General features: G+C 45.9%; 1 protein-coding gene across 7 annotated transcripts in view; it reads left to right on the top strand.

The window, feature by feature from the left end:
• Positions 1-5898: 5898 nt before the first annotated feature.
• CARMIL1 (capping protein regulator and myosin 1 linker 1) overlaps positions 5899-12977 on the top strand; it is a 189244-nt gene continuing 182165 nt past the window's right edge. For 2 of the 7 annotated variants that reach the window (XM_084508001.1, XM_084508000.1), the window contains exons 1-2: positions 5903-6271; positions 9850-9947. In XM_084508001.1, coding sequence (XP_084364127.1) covers positions 6232-6271; positions 9850-9947 — 138 coding nt within the window. In that variant the 5' untranslated portion in view covers positions 5903-6231. Of the gene's footprint in view, positions 6272-9849; positions 9948-12977 lie in introns of all 7 variants that reach the window. The other 5 variants (XM_084508004.1, XM_084508003.1, XM_084507999.1 and 2 more) reach the window with 4 other exon arrangements.

Genomic DNA, 12977 nt, shown 5'->3' with positions numbered 1-12977 from the left:
AAATAATGTGTATGGAGCATGTTTCACCACCTCGATTTCAAGGGGTTGTTAATCTCTCAAGGCTGACGGAAACCCAATCAAGAGGTGTTGTTTGATTAAGTTGGAGTCAACAGTAAGAAAAAGGAGCTTGCTGAGATACTGGATGCATGAAGGCCTGTACTGGAGGAGAAATGGGATTTCACAAAAATGGGGTGCTTTGACTTAGTGACAGATGAGCTGAGGAGCTGCAACACTCACAGACCTGTTTTAAATGGATTAAAATGTTTTATTTCCATTTGGGATCTTGCTAAGTGTATTCCAAGCATCACTAGTTATGCCTGGTACGGAACAGAGAAAGTTAGGACCCCGGTTTAGGTTCTGTATTTAAGAATCATTTGTTTTTGCTCTCCAGTTCCACATCTGAAGTCATAAAAATTGTAACAGTTTCTAACTAAATGTGATGGGATATGCAAAGGATTATGCTTTCACGTGAGAGCTAAGTAGCAGAAGCAGATGAGCTCTTAAGAAACAATGATCCCGGTTTTATGCAAATAGGCCTGCTAAAAGCGAATGAGGGAAGAGGAATATGGAAATAGATGATAATAATAATACAGTAGAGTAACCAGAATTATTCTGAATAGATTCCTCCTATTAAGATTTTCACGAAGCGTCAGCTGCTCTTTGTAATTCTTTTCTTAACATTACCATCAAAGTATGCCTTATCAAAATATACATCTTTGCTGCTGCATTTATAGTCACCTTATTTAAAATCAAGACAAAATACTTTTTTTTCTTTTTTTTTTTCTTTTTTTTTTCTTTTTGTTGCAGAGTACTGAAGCAATTGTAAAAGCGTACGGCATGGCAGCCCAGAGTAAAGGGTTTGAAAAGTGTGTCATTTCCTTTACCAAGCTAGTAATTGATGGAGGATGTGCATTTTTCCCTATCAATTTTGCCACAACTGGTGAATTCAAAACCAGGCATCCAATCGTTTACCAATAAGATACCTTTATTATTTTGCAATTAGCTAGCAAATTGTTTTATGCCTTTTTTTTATTATTTTTTTCTAATGAACATTTCATGTCAAAATATTCCTAAGTCCTGGGTCATCTACAGGTTTCTGACCAGATGTGGTCAATGTCCAGGACTCAAATATCACATTTAATAGTGTCACCAAACATAGGCAATTCAAATATAATTATAAAATTGGACAAAATAATTAGAACCAAATACCTGGAGAGATCCGAAAACTGGAAGTGCTAAAAATCATTTTTAGGCTGAGCAGAAATAAAGCTGGTATGGATTGGTAGACCTTGTGTACTTCTGAGCTCCCACATAGTTGAAAGTATGTGACTTAATTGTACTTTGCATACTTCCATACAGTTGCAGGTTAGCTGCCTGTTGGTCTTTAAAATGCTCATAATAATTCCAGTGATTGAAAAGGAACACTTCTTTAAACAATGCTGCTCTTGGCAATGTCTGACTGGCTAGGATGGTGGCAGATGAGAATGTGTGGCCCAATTTGACTTCATTCACTCAATGTAGTGTACAATACCTGTGGAGTTGTGAGGGGATAGCTGGAAAAGAAACCCACCCCTTTTAATTTATTCTTAGAAATGCAACTAGCAAGGCTGGATCATCTATATCTAGAGCTGTTTTCTGCCCTGTTTTTCATAGACATGAGTTTTTGCTGCACATTGCAAGGCAGCTTTGCAAATCAGATTTGATCACCTGATTCTTCCTACCCTGATGCTGCTCTGCAGCAGGATGACTCCATGGTGTGACTCGAATGTCAGTCTGGCACCCGCTGTCAGCAACAGAAATCTTTCCACTGGCTTCAGCAGGAATAGGATCGTGCTACAGATCGCATCATAATATTGTTCACATCATGCTCCTAAGGAAAAAAGATTGAGATTCAACAGTGCTAAAGCCTCAGTCCAAGTGACAGAGAAGATAGCAGGGAGGACATTCAGCAGTAGAGACTACAAGTAGCCTACCTTATGGCAGTGAGTGTGGCTTGGCACCAGCTCACATTGACACCTGCCTGATCTGCAGGAGAAGACAGTATTTCAGCTGAGAAGGAGGATGAGGGCAGCAGAAGGGCTGGAAAACAGAAATACAACAGAGTATGTGTCAATGCAGGGTGTGACATGCCCTAATAACATAGAGACCTGTGAGAGGTGGTCAGAAATTCTTTGTGAGCTACTTCTTATAATTTATGGTTAATCTGATACATGAACACACAGTTCTGAGGACATCCCCCTCCTCCCCCAACCACCACGTTTTTCTATCTCAAATGTCTCCCTGCTCAGAGTCTTCTGATGTCCCCAGTTCTCCCCTGCTCTGTTACTGTCAGTTAAGTCTAAGCTGTGGATGCTGTTCTGTTCCCCGCAGCAATTTAACTGGTGCACGATCCAACCCACTGTTCTCGTCAGCATTTTTGTCACACCAGACACTACAGTAGCTTGAACAATCTTTAGAGGAAAAAAAAAAATAAAAATCTACAAGCAAACCACACAGCTCCCATTTCTGTGGCAGGCAAGTTGGTTATCCTCTGAATGACTTATTTTAAAATGACTTCCTGGGTCTGCTCTGGTGGAAGAAAATGTAGCCTCCTTCCTTTTCAGTAGGCCTGCTGCACACATGATATGCAAATGCTACATGACTACTGTAGTGTGATCCTAGCTAGGACACCAAGCCATGATAATTTTTACCACTGCAGGTAACATAAGATGAGGAGAGCCCACTGACGGACATAGCAATGACTGCTCGGGAGCAGCTCAGGGTAAGAGCTGCACCCTAGGGTTACAGGAATACAACTGAGCTCATATAGAAACCCAGCTCCATTTGCCTCAGCCACCCCAGTTTCACTTGGACACCTCTGTTCTTCTCAGCTGTACTGATGTGCCTCTGTTGGGGGGGTGGTGTGGCTTTTCCTTTAAGCTGTAGAGGACGGTCTCCATTTGGGAGGCTCTGGGAGCCAAATGTTTGGGACCCCTGGGGAGGTGGTCCAGGCTTCTCTGCTCTGGGAGGTGGAAACATCCTTCTTTTCACAGGGCTTGCTGATGTTGCAATAGCGCCAGTATCCAGGCACTACTACAGCTGCAGCTTGCCTGAGCGACCATTTCCTGCCTCCTCTCTAGGGAATAAGGAGTGGGAAATGATGCAATCTGCTGATTGAATCTGACCTTGGGGGCATTAACCCACCCAAATTTAGTCTACCTTCCCTCCCTTGAACCAGGTTAGTCTTCTGGGCTCCCAAAAGGAATGATACAGTAGCCTTGGCAGTACTACTTCATTAGCTTGTTATGGTGGCGATTAAACAACAGAACAGAAAAAACACTGCCTGCTACCACCATTCTTTTTGTTTGTTTTCTTTATTTTTCTGTATGTATCCTGGCTTTGCTGTGCTGGCTGGTTTGTGTGAAAGGAAGCAGAGATGGAGGGGTGCTCGCAGTACCCAGCAGAGTGCTGCAGGCAGGCCGGCCTGGAAGGAGCACATCGCTTCTGCAGCTGGTGCACACTGAGAGGCCTACAGTCGTGTGGCAGGAGCCAGGAAAGCAAGATCCGCACTTCAAGTACTGTTTCAGATAGAAATGAGGCAATGAAACTGCTTCTGCTTCATGTATGAGCTGTCATAGTTCCAAAAACATGCATTTTTGCAGAGTAAGTAAATAGTGATGGAAGAGAAGGTATCTTTTGGGGAAGTTTTAGTCAAACACAGGGCATTAGACTCAATACAGAAGTAACTGCATGAAATTATATATCCTTTCTTATGCAGACCTAATAATCTGATTTTTGCTTCCTGGGTATTAGAAAAGATATGAACTTCAGAATTCCTATTTTGTTGTTGTTGTTTTTGTTTTGTTTTCTGCCCAAAGATGCTCAGATTCCTCAGTTGGAAGTAAGCTTGCTTATGTGCAACAAGCAAAAAATGCATATTTGTGCTGAGCTATGAGGAAAGACTGCCAGGTATTCTGCAGAGAAAGGAAAAGGATGCAGATACAGTGAAGAAGAGGGAGCAGAGGACCATCAACAAGCAGGTATAGAGCTCTCTTTCTATGCATATATATGGCCAGGTAAGGTTTGACTGGCTGTGCTGTGTGTTAAAAGCACACAGCTTCTTTTACCAATATACCCTGTATTTACTGTTTGTTTATTTTCTTTAAAGAATGTCCCTATTTGCTTCCTGTAGTTAAACAACAAAAAGGAAAGGCAGCAAATTTGTATCTATTTCTGTAGTAATTGTATCTGTGTTGGTAAGATAATAGCTAAAGTTATTCAGTGTGCTGGTTGTTGCTGTGGGGAATCATAAAATTGTTTCACAAGTCGCAACAATTTCAAACTGCTAGTTATGTTTCTTTTGAAGACCGGGGAATGTGTAGTCCCCTAGATGCACAGAGCAGCAGCACAGCATTTTACCAGGAAAATAAGTCATCTTCTTGGATTTGTGCTGTTGCTCTCACTGAATGCATTTCAGGCGTCTTAAATAGGCATAAATGACTTTGATCTTGCAGATCCGTCACTCACTTGTAGAGCGCCTGAAATATGAGGTTTATGCAGTAATCCACCCCTTCAGGATGCAGGAGGACCAATCACAGTCCTGCTGCAGTGAAAATGATCTTCTCATTGAAACTGTGCATCGCTACCAGGAGCAAGCTGAAGTATTTCCAGAGCTGCCTAGCCTCTTCCTCTCCCCTCATCCAATGAGCTTCTTTCTGCCCTTATTTTTATAGGCGCAATTAGGCAGCTCACGTGCTGTGTTTCTGTAACGCGTCTGTTGCACATAACAAAAATGCTCAACAGCACAGTGCAACAAGCAAAACACTGCTATTTGTGGGTTTTTCTTTGATCCTGGGGAAGGAGGCATGCTTCTGGTTTCCTTCAGTCTAGCATAAGCCCAGATATTTGCCTTTCCCCTCACAAGGCATTCGCTAAACAACCCATAACAAGGGCATCACCTTAGAACAGGTGACATCCCTGTGGTGATGAGGTGGGGGAGTGCAGAAGAGGCAGATGAGCTCTGGATCAGAGGTTATCCTTCGCCGGGGTTTAAAGCGATCCAGCCTTGGCGATCTCTTTCCCAGGCAGCAGGAAACGAGGGCTGACTTGATGGTTACAACCACTCCCTTTACAGCGTCAACCTTTTTTTTAAAGAAACACACGAGAAGGAGCACTCCTATGGGGCAAGGCCAGCGGGTGCATCTGCCGAGGATGAGGACCTGTTGAGGAGGGCCAGCAGCGAGACCTTGAGACCTCGTTGCCGTAGGCGGCTCTGCATGGCTCCTGTGCTGAGTGGTGCTGGCTGGAGAGGCCACGTCCATGGAGCACCATGTCCTGCGGGACCTCACGGTGGCCGAGCACAGCCTGCAAACATCTGCGCTTGGTGCTGTAGCAGTGTTGCAATGCTTCCTCTTGGCGCTCAGGGCTTGTCAACAGCCAGCACCAGCACAGCCAAACCGTGGAAGAGGAGACGGTTCATCCATGCGAGAGGCTTCCTGCGAGCCAAGGACCGGGCAGCTCAGCCCTCGTGCTGCTGGCGCAGTTATTTATTTACCTGCACTTGGGTCATGCCCGGGCTGTCACCACGGCCCCCCAGTAGGGCCAGGGCCTCAATGGCGACCCCAGATCAGACCCCAGACCCTGCCTGGGGGGAGAAGGAGGCAGAGAGCAGGGACCAAAGCGGAGCCTGGGGCCGGGAAGCCCTTGGGGGCCGCGCCATGGCCGCTCTCCCCGGGGGCCGTGGCTGCGGGTGGGAGCGGCGGCGGCCGGCAGGTGGCCCCCGTGGCCGCCCTCCCCTCCCCTCACCCCGGGGGGCTGCTGGGGGGCTGCATTTCCCTGCCTTCCCCTGCCCTGCCGGCCGTGGGCGCCACGGTTCCCCTTTCGGGAGCTGCGGAGGCCGGGGGAGGGCACCCTCCCTCCATCCATCCATCCCTCCCTCCTTCATCCTGCCGCGGCGAGGGGGAAGGAGGGCGGGCAGCCCCCGCCCGGCTCCCTCCTCCTCCCTTCTTCTCCTCCCTCCCTCCCTGCCTGCCTGCCTGCCTCGGGGCTGGCTTCCTCCCGGGGAAATGCCCCTCCCGGCCGCTCTCTGAAGATCCCCATCCCCTTTTCCCTCCGCTCTCGCACGGCACCCCGGCGCAGGGCCAGCCCTCTTCGCCCTCCTCCTCCTCCTCCTTCTCCCCCGCCCCGCGGCTCGCATGCTCGCCCGGCCCTGCGGAGGGGCGGCCAGCCGCTGAAGCAGCCCCGCCGCCCGGCATGGCCGAGGAGAGCTCCGAGCTCCCCCGGGAGCTGATAGGTGAGGGCCGGGGGTGCCGGGCGGGGGGCACCGGGGGGCTGCGGGCTCCCCGGGGGACGGGAGGGCCGGGGGACGAGGCCCCGCTGCTGCCTGCGGGGACCCGAGCCGGGAGGGATCCGGGGGGGCTCTCCAGTGGGGGTGCAGGCTGGTGGGGGTCCTGGGGGGCTCCCGGGGGTCCCCCGGGGCAGGGACACGCGTGGGGAAGGGCCGGTAGCAGCCCTGCTGTCAGCCTCCAAGCTGCGCCCGGGGGGGTGTTACATGATGTTTTTTTTTCCCCCCCCTCCCACCCCACTGGGCTTGTTTAAAACTCATTTTTTTTCGTCTGTGTGCACGTCCGAGAGGCTATTTGTAATTAAAGTTTAATGGCTGCATGGGGTGACCTCCCCCCCCTACCCCCCCCATGTTCCACGGTCTGTGCTTAAGCAACGCTGGCTGATGGCGAGGACCTCCTGAAAATGCTGTCATCGCTACTTGGGAGTGCTCAGTACATGGCGATACGGGCTGCTGGCAACCGGTGTCATTTGGGGATAACAGGTCTGATGCTTTAGGATCCAGCTGCTCTGCTCAGGCCAGGCGCCCACTGGTTTTAGATGCCGGGTCGCCTGTTGAAGGGCAATACGAAGCTCTCACCTACACTGGAATTAATTTAAAGTACTGCCTCAGTGACAGATGGAAACAGATTTGTCATGCAACCAGGTACATGTTGCACTGAATGCAGCTCTTACAAACATCACCTAGCTCATTTACACTGTTGCTTTGCCTTTGATTGCTACAGGCAGTGCTTTTGCTGGGAATTAGTTTGAGTGTTTATAAAATATCGGCAAAAATCTGGATGGCAAGTTGCATTTGTCACATATATTTTTTTCCTCTGTATAGAAAAAATAGCTTTATTTATGGTCTTTTTAATGTGCAAACCATGGGGGGTTACTAGCGTTAGTATGTAGCCTGGCTACTGGGAAGTGATGAGCTATGTTCAAAACTGATTTTTTTTTCTTCTTTTTTTTTAATACATTTAAGATACTAACACATGATAGTAATTGTTGTGCATCTGCACTGTACCCTACTATACCATAGGGGGGATGTAGTGCACATTAAGGAGAAAGGCAAAGCTGAACATCCCAATACATCCCATCCTCCGGTGGCTTTGGACAATTTTAAGAAGTGCTTCCCCCCACCCCCAATCCTGGCGCCCTGTGCCCACCCACTGCACTTTGTCAGGGCTCTTTAGGGGCTTGTGGGCCAGTTCAAGTGGGAGGGTTTGATTTCTCCCAGCATTTTGGCATCTGCATGTTAAAATGTAACCTGATAAACAGACTTTTTGGAATAACCCTATGCTTTGGGAACAGGACGGAAGGATGTGCCTTATACCGTAGTGATTACAGTGTGGAGATTAAACCGGGAGTGAGAATTGTCAGAACTGCAGGTTTTTGTTGTTACTCACTTCCTGCATGACCTTTGCTAGGTCAGGAAGGTTGAAGTCTTAAAAAAAAAATTAAAAAAATCAAAATAAATCTCTGTATTAATGTTGGCTTACCTGGATCTGTTTCCCTAAGGTGCTGGTGTCTGAACATAGGCAGTCATAGCCACAGGTGTTAAAAATGAGTGAGTACGTGAGAAGTGGAGCCTTAACTTTGTGCTCCTTAATCCGACAAACTACTTTGCAAGTCCACCCGCGGCCAGTGTGTTTGGAAGAGCCCTCAGTTACACGGGAGAGACCTGTGAAGCTGAAACCTTAACTTTGTGCAGAAATGTCCCCAGCCCTTTCAGGCAGGTGCTGGTGCCCTGGTGCTTGGCTGAGCCGCAGGTCCCAGGCCTCTCCCCAGCCGTGCCAGAGCTGCTGACCTGCAGTCCTTTTCACCGTTGCTGCGTGGCACCTGTGGGACACTGAGGGAAGTGGGTCTCACTCCCCAGAGGAGGAAATAGCCTGCTTGCCAGAGAGGAGAAACCAAAAGGCAGAGGCTGGGGGTGGAAGTACAGGAGCAGCGACCCCCACAGCACTTTTCCTTCTGCAAGGAGAGCGGGCTTTCCTTTATGAAAAGGGCTCTGTGGTCAGCTTGCTCCTCAGCTCCCACCCAGGGACAGAAAGAGCAGGACTGGGCGTTATTGGTGCAAGAGGAAGCTTTGGAAAAACAGCTTGCTTCGGGAGGGAGGACAGGGCTGGACTTTCCCCCGGGCCCTGCTTACCTGGCTGCTCAGGGAGCTGGCTGCCTGGCTCCCTACCAAGCAGTTGCCCTGGGAGCCGGGCGCGCTGGCAGCCTGCCACAGGGCTGCTGCCGCTCGGGGACGGCCTTCTCCGGGCTCGCTCGCTGCTGCCGAGGAGCTTTTGTTTCCTGAGAGGAAAATTGAAATTCCTGGGGAAAAAAACAAAAAACATTCGGATTTTGCAGAAGGAACGCTTTCTGGCAGAGAGTCGCGCTGACCGGGCGTGTTTGTGTCCTGTGTGCCCTTCTGCCTTGCAGGCAGAGCTCCTAGGCTGGAGAAATGATGTTTTGCCTGAACGAATGTATTGGGCAAATGGCTGAAAATTGTGTGGAAAACGTAGCATTCTGTAATTAAAAGCCTTACGAAGAGTCTATTATCTTCGGTTTTAGCCTTTAAACTTTACTCTGCACAAGGGCGAAGTGTGTGCGTCTGGGGAGGGTGGAGACTTGCCATTTAAAGGTTCCAGTAGTGGTGCGGGAAATAGGTTAATGTGTTTAAAAGATTTCTTCCTCAGCCCTTGTCTGGGGGGGCTGGGGAGTGAAATGTGCGGAAGGTGCCAAATTGGCTCGTCCAGATGAGCTCCTCTGTTTATCTACCGCTTACATCAGTTGTATAAGCTTTCTGACACGATTCCATGTGTTTATGTTCCCTTCAGTACAGGGTTCAAGCCTTTGGGGGAAAGGCTGGTTCATGTGGTGCTTGGCAGAGACTGTCTATGTGTGTGTATGCCTGTACATATAAAAAAAAATTATGGCAATTAATGCAACTTTGGCACCATGAGGTGCCTACAGCGACTTGGGCTGAGACCAGCGCTGCCTTCCACAGCATCCGCTGCATAGCTGTCAGGTGTTAGTGGCTGGAAATCTGACCGGTTGGCTTTGCATCTTGAATGTGCAAGTACCAAATGTGCAAACTCTAGGTTTATCCATCATTCCCCTTCTCCCAGTATCAATAAAAAGCAAGCATCTTTGCAGTACAAGGAGTTAATTGGCTTTAGCAAGCTTTTCAGGTACGAATAATAGCAAGTGAGGAATTCTCTCTCTTTTCCTTGAGCAGAGCTAAGCGGTGCTGGGGCTTGTCTTGGGAATGCTTTTGATGTGTAACTAGCACTGGAAAGAAATATGCGATTATGTTTAGAATGCTGGCATATGAAAGCTCTAACCCCACCATAATAGAAGTAAATTATGGTGTGGATGGTGTACTTCTTACAAAAGTTGTGTTAGTTGGTGTTTAGTACTGTTACGTGTGCATGAGAGTTCTGTGAGTGCAAGCAGTTGAGCAACATAGCTGTGAGTCTTCCTGAAAACAGGACTGTGGTGTTTCCTTCTCATGTTGACAATAAAAGTGTTTAATCAAAGTGTTTTCTTTTATTTCAGAAAGTGCCAGGGATGTTATTGGGAGGAAAATCAAAATTTCGGTCAAGAAGAAAGTAAAGCTGGAAACCAAGGGAGATAAAGTGGAGAACAAAATATTGGTGAGTAAGTAGAGTGAGTGATTCAGTTTGTGGAGGAAAAGCCAATATATTTTCAGAAGGCATCAATTCTCCTCTTGAAAGATTCTTTGAACTTTTGTTGTACTGTAAGATTCGCATACCTCTTACTTCCTTGCTAGCCTGCATAGCAAGTTGGTGTGTGGTATGCACGTGTACGCACACATGTTTATCACTGAGTTATTCTTCAGGGTTTAGGGTATGGTGTTGTGGATTGATGCTAAGACTAGTTATTATTAGAACCTGTTCTACAATAATTTGATGCCTTTGCTGGTGAGGTTTCCCATCTACATCAATAGGAATTTTGAGTGGACAAGAAATGCAAAATGAAGCATGTAGAATTATTTATCTTTTGAGAATCTCTTGAAGCTGTTACATGGGGAAGAATAATTGTAAAGCTGTTGTGCTTCTTAAAGTCAAATGACTATTTGTACTTTTTAGTATTCTCTGAGTCATTATCTGCGTTTTAAAAGAAATGCTTACTGTGTGGGATCTTCCATTGTCATTCCTAAAACTGTAGTGGGGGAAAGTGTCAGATTAATCTCACTGAAGCACGCTTTCCTGTTTTCTCAAGAATAGTTTTGCTGGCCTCTTTTGATAAGAAGAGAGCTGCAGTAATGAGCTGGTATGCGTGCATACTATCTTGAATACTTGGGTATGCAAAAAGAGATGGAACTTCATTTCTTCTTTCCTTTGATACCTCTCTATCAGGAAAATAACAAATGCAAATAACTACAATGCTACTATAATACTTTGCAAGATGTTTGAAATTTGGTGCTTTGTGTCAATAAGAATGCTATTGTACGTTTGAAAGTTTCATTGCCAAGACTTTGAGATTTTAGGTACCTTCCACATGTCAATGTTGTGTTTTTATATTAAATGAAGCAACTAATTAATCAGTTCTGAATTATCTTCAGAAAATACACGTTGCTTGTTCTAGGGCAGTAAGACTGTTGATAATGGCCTACCTTCAAGTGAGAGCAGCTACTTATGGAATTTGAAATATTTTCTGCGTAATATCTACCCATTTTATTTATAGCTCCTGGGTTAACAGGTTGTTTCTCTACTGGAAATAGGTCGAGTGTTTGAATGTTGATTGATCATCTCTGTTTATTTGAAAGCCACGTGTAGAGGGAAGGCTGACAGTTTCACTGAAGCAGTAACACTTGATTGACTTTTTGGCTTATTCCGAATCATTACTGATATCAATAGTGAAATACACTGTGGAAATATTGTAGTACTGTTCTGATCTGATGGGACCAAAAGAATGTCAAGTTCTGAATCCTCAGTGAAGCTTCTGAGGGATGTACTGCTCAGCAGTAAAATGCCTAAATGTGACGACTCAGATCATTTTTCTCAGTCATCTCCTAAGCTCTCAGGTGTCAGACTTTAACCTTTTATGGCTGGAGAGATACTGAAAGGGAAGGAACATCTTTAAAGGGTTCACAAGTTTTTTGAGCAGTTCTTGTATGCTTGCATGATGCCTCCAGTGTACAGGATAAGTCTTTCAAGAATATGAAGGGGGTTTTTGTCCAATAGAACCATTTGTTCTCTGATACAACCATGCAGAGGACTTATGTTGCAAGGAAAAAGAGAATGCTTTCATGGTTAGGGAAATTGACAGTTGACTGCTGGGGTTGGATTTCATGTTTTCTTCGGCTTCAGATTCCCTGTGTGAAGCTGTACAAATCACTAATGTAATTTTTTTTTTTTTTTACAATGTTTCTTTGACTGCATGTGTGCATCTTTATTTTATGTGGCTTTCTTTGCAGAAGTGCTGAGTGTTCTCTGCAGTGGCTGAGGCCAGTAGAGGCTATGGTTTCTTTTGAGAACAGAGTTCTCTGAGAAGCGGAGCACTCTGAAAAAATGACATCAGTGACACCTTAAGTTGGGTACCTTAAATTAGTGGAGACTTTTAGGCCTTACTGTGTCTACAGACTGTCATTTCTTGCATGTGACACAGAGGAGATGAACCCTCCTATCCTCAAAAGTTTCTGAAAATAAATGACCTTACTTCAAATATATGTGGGTGCTTAATGCTAAACACCATTGGAAAGCGCCCAATAAAGCTGAGAAATTTGTAATCCAACCTAGGATTTAACAGTACTCAGTAAATAACGCATATGGCTGTGTGCTGTCCAATGCAGGTAAAAGTGGCTACTGAATGCTGTGCCTTGACCAAGCATGCAAACTGAATGCTGAATAAAATGTTGGCAGCAAAAACACTTCCACGATTAAATACTATATCCTTAAGTGCATGCACCACAAGGCTCAAATGCGATTCCATGGCCAACCTTCGTGCCAGCACTGCTTGATACCTGGGAGCTTACTTTTGAATTGTTAATAATCTTCTGAGCATGGCCTCTTGAGTTCATGTGTAGCAATTAATTATTTTAAGATTTAGATTAAAATTGTATTAGTAGCTGTGTGTTTACAAGCAAATCTGTTAGCATGCATTGGGTCCAGCACTTATTAAGTAGAAAATGCCAGTTGCTCTTGGTCTAGCTAACCCCAGCGCTGTTTTGGAACGTACCCAAGATTTTAGAAGAGGATGATCATAGAGGTTGAATGATCTCTCATCCTTTCTTCCTAGGAAATTCCAGCAAAATGAGTGACACTTTGAGAAAGGAAGATTATTTAAAAATTGTTGCTTTTTGCAGATAACTGTAGAAACATTTGACCTCTGGCCCTGTTGTCCATGGTATATTCAAGACGCAAAGTGCTGGAATATAGATATAACTATCCAGTCAAGTCACTCTACTCTAGCAAATTCCTCTGATAAGTAAGATGGAAATTTCTCTAAAGAGAAAAGTGCGAAAAGAAAATTGATGTTGTTTAAAATGAGGTTCCTATGTTAAGACAGTGACATTGGTGGATAAAGTCCATGCATGCCTTAAGGTAGCTTTAGGATCTCAAGTTTGGGTGTCAGAGTCTGGAATTTTATGACTTGGGAGTTTTGAAGTAAGACTGGTTTATCACTGCACAACAAGCTTGCTGCCTCAGTAATCTCAATTT

Source organism: Aythya ferina, assembly GCF_964211825.1.
Source record: "Aythya ferina genome assembly, chromosome: 2".
NCBI classification, from domain to species: domain Eukaryota; kingdom Metazoa; phylum Chordata; class Aves; order Anseriformes; family Anatidae; genus Aythya; species Aythya ferina.
Note: the sequence above shows the minus strand (reverse complement) of the source record. Positions and strands in the feature narration are given on the sequence as shown.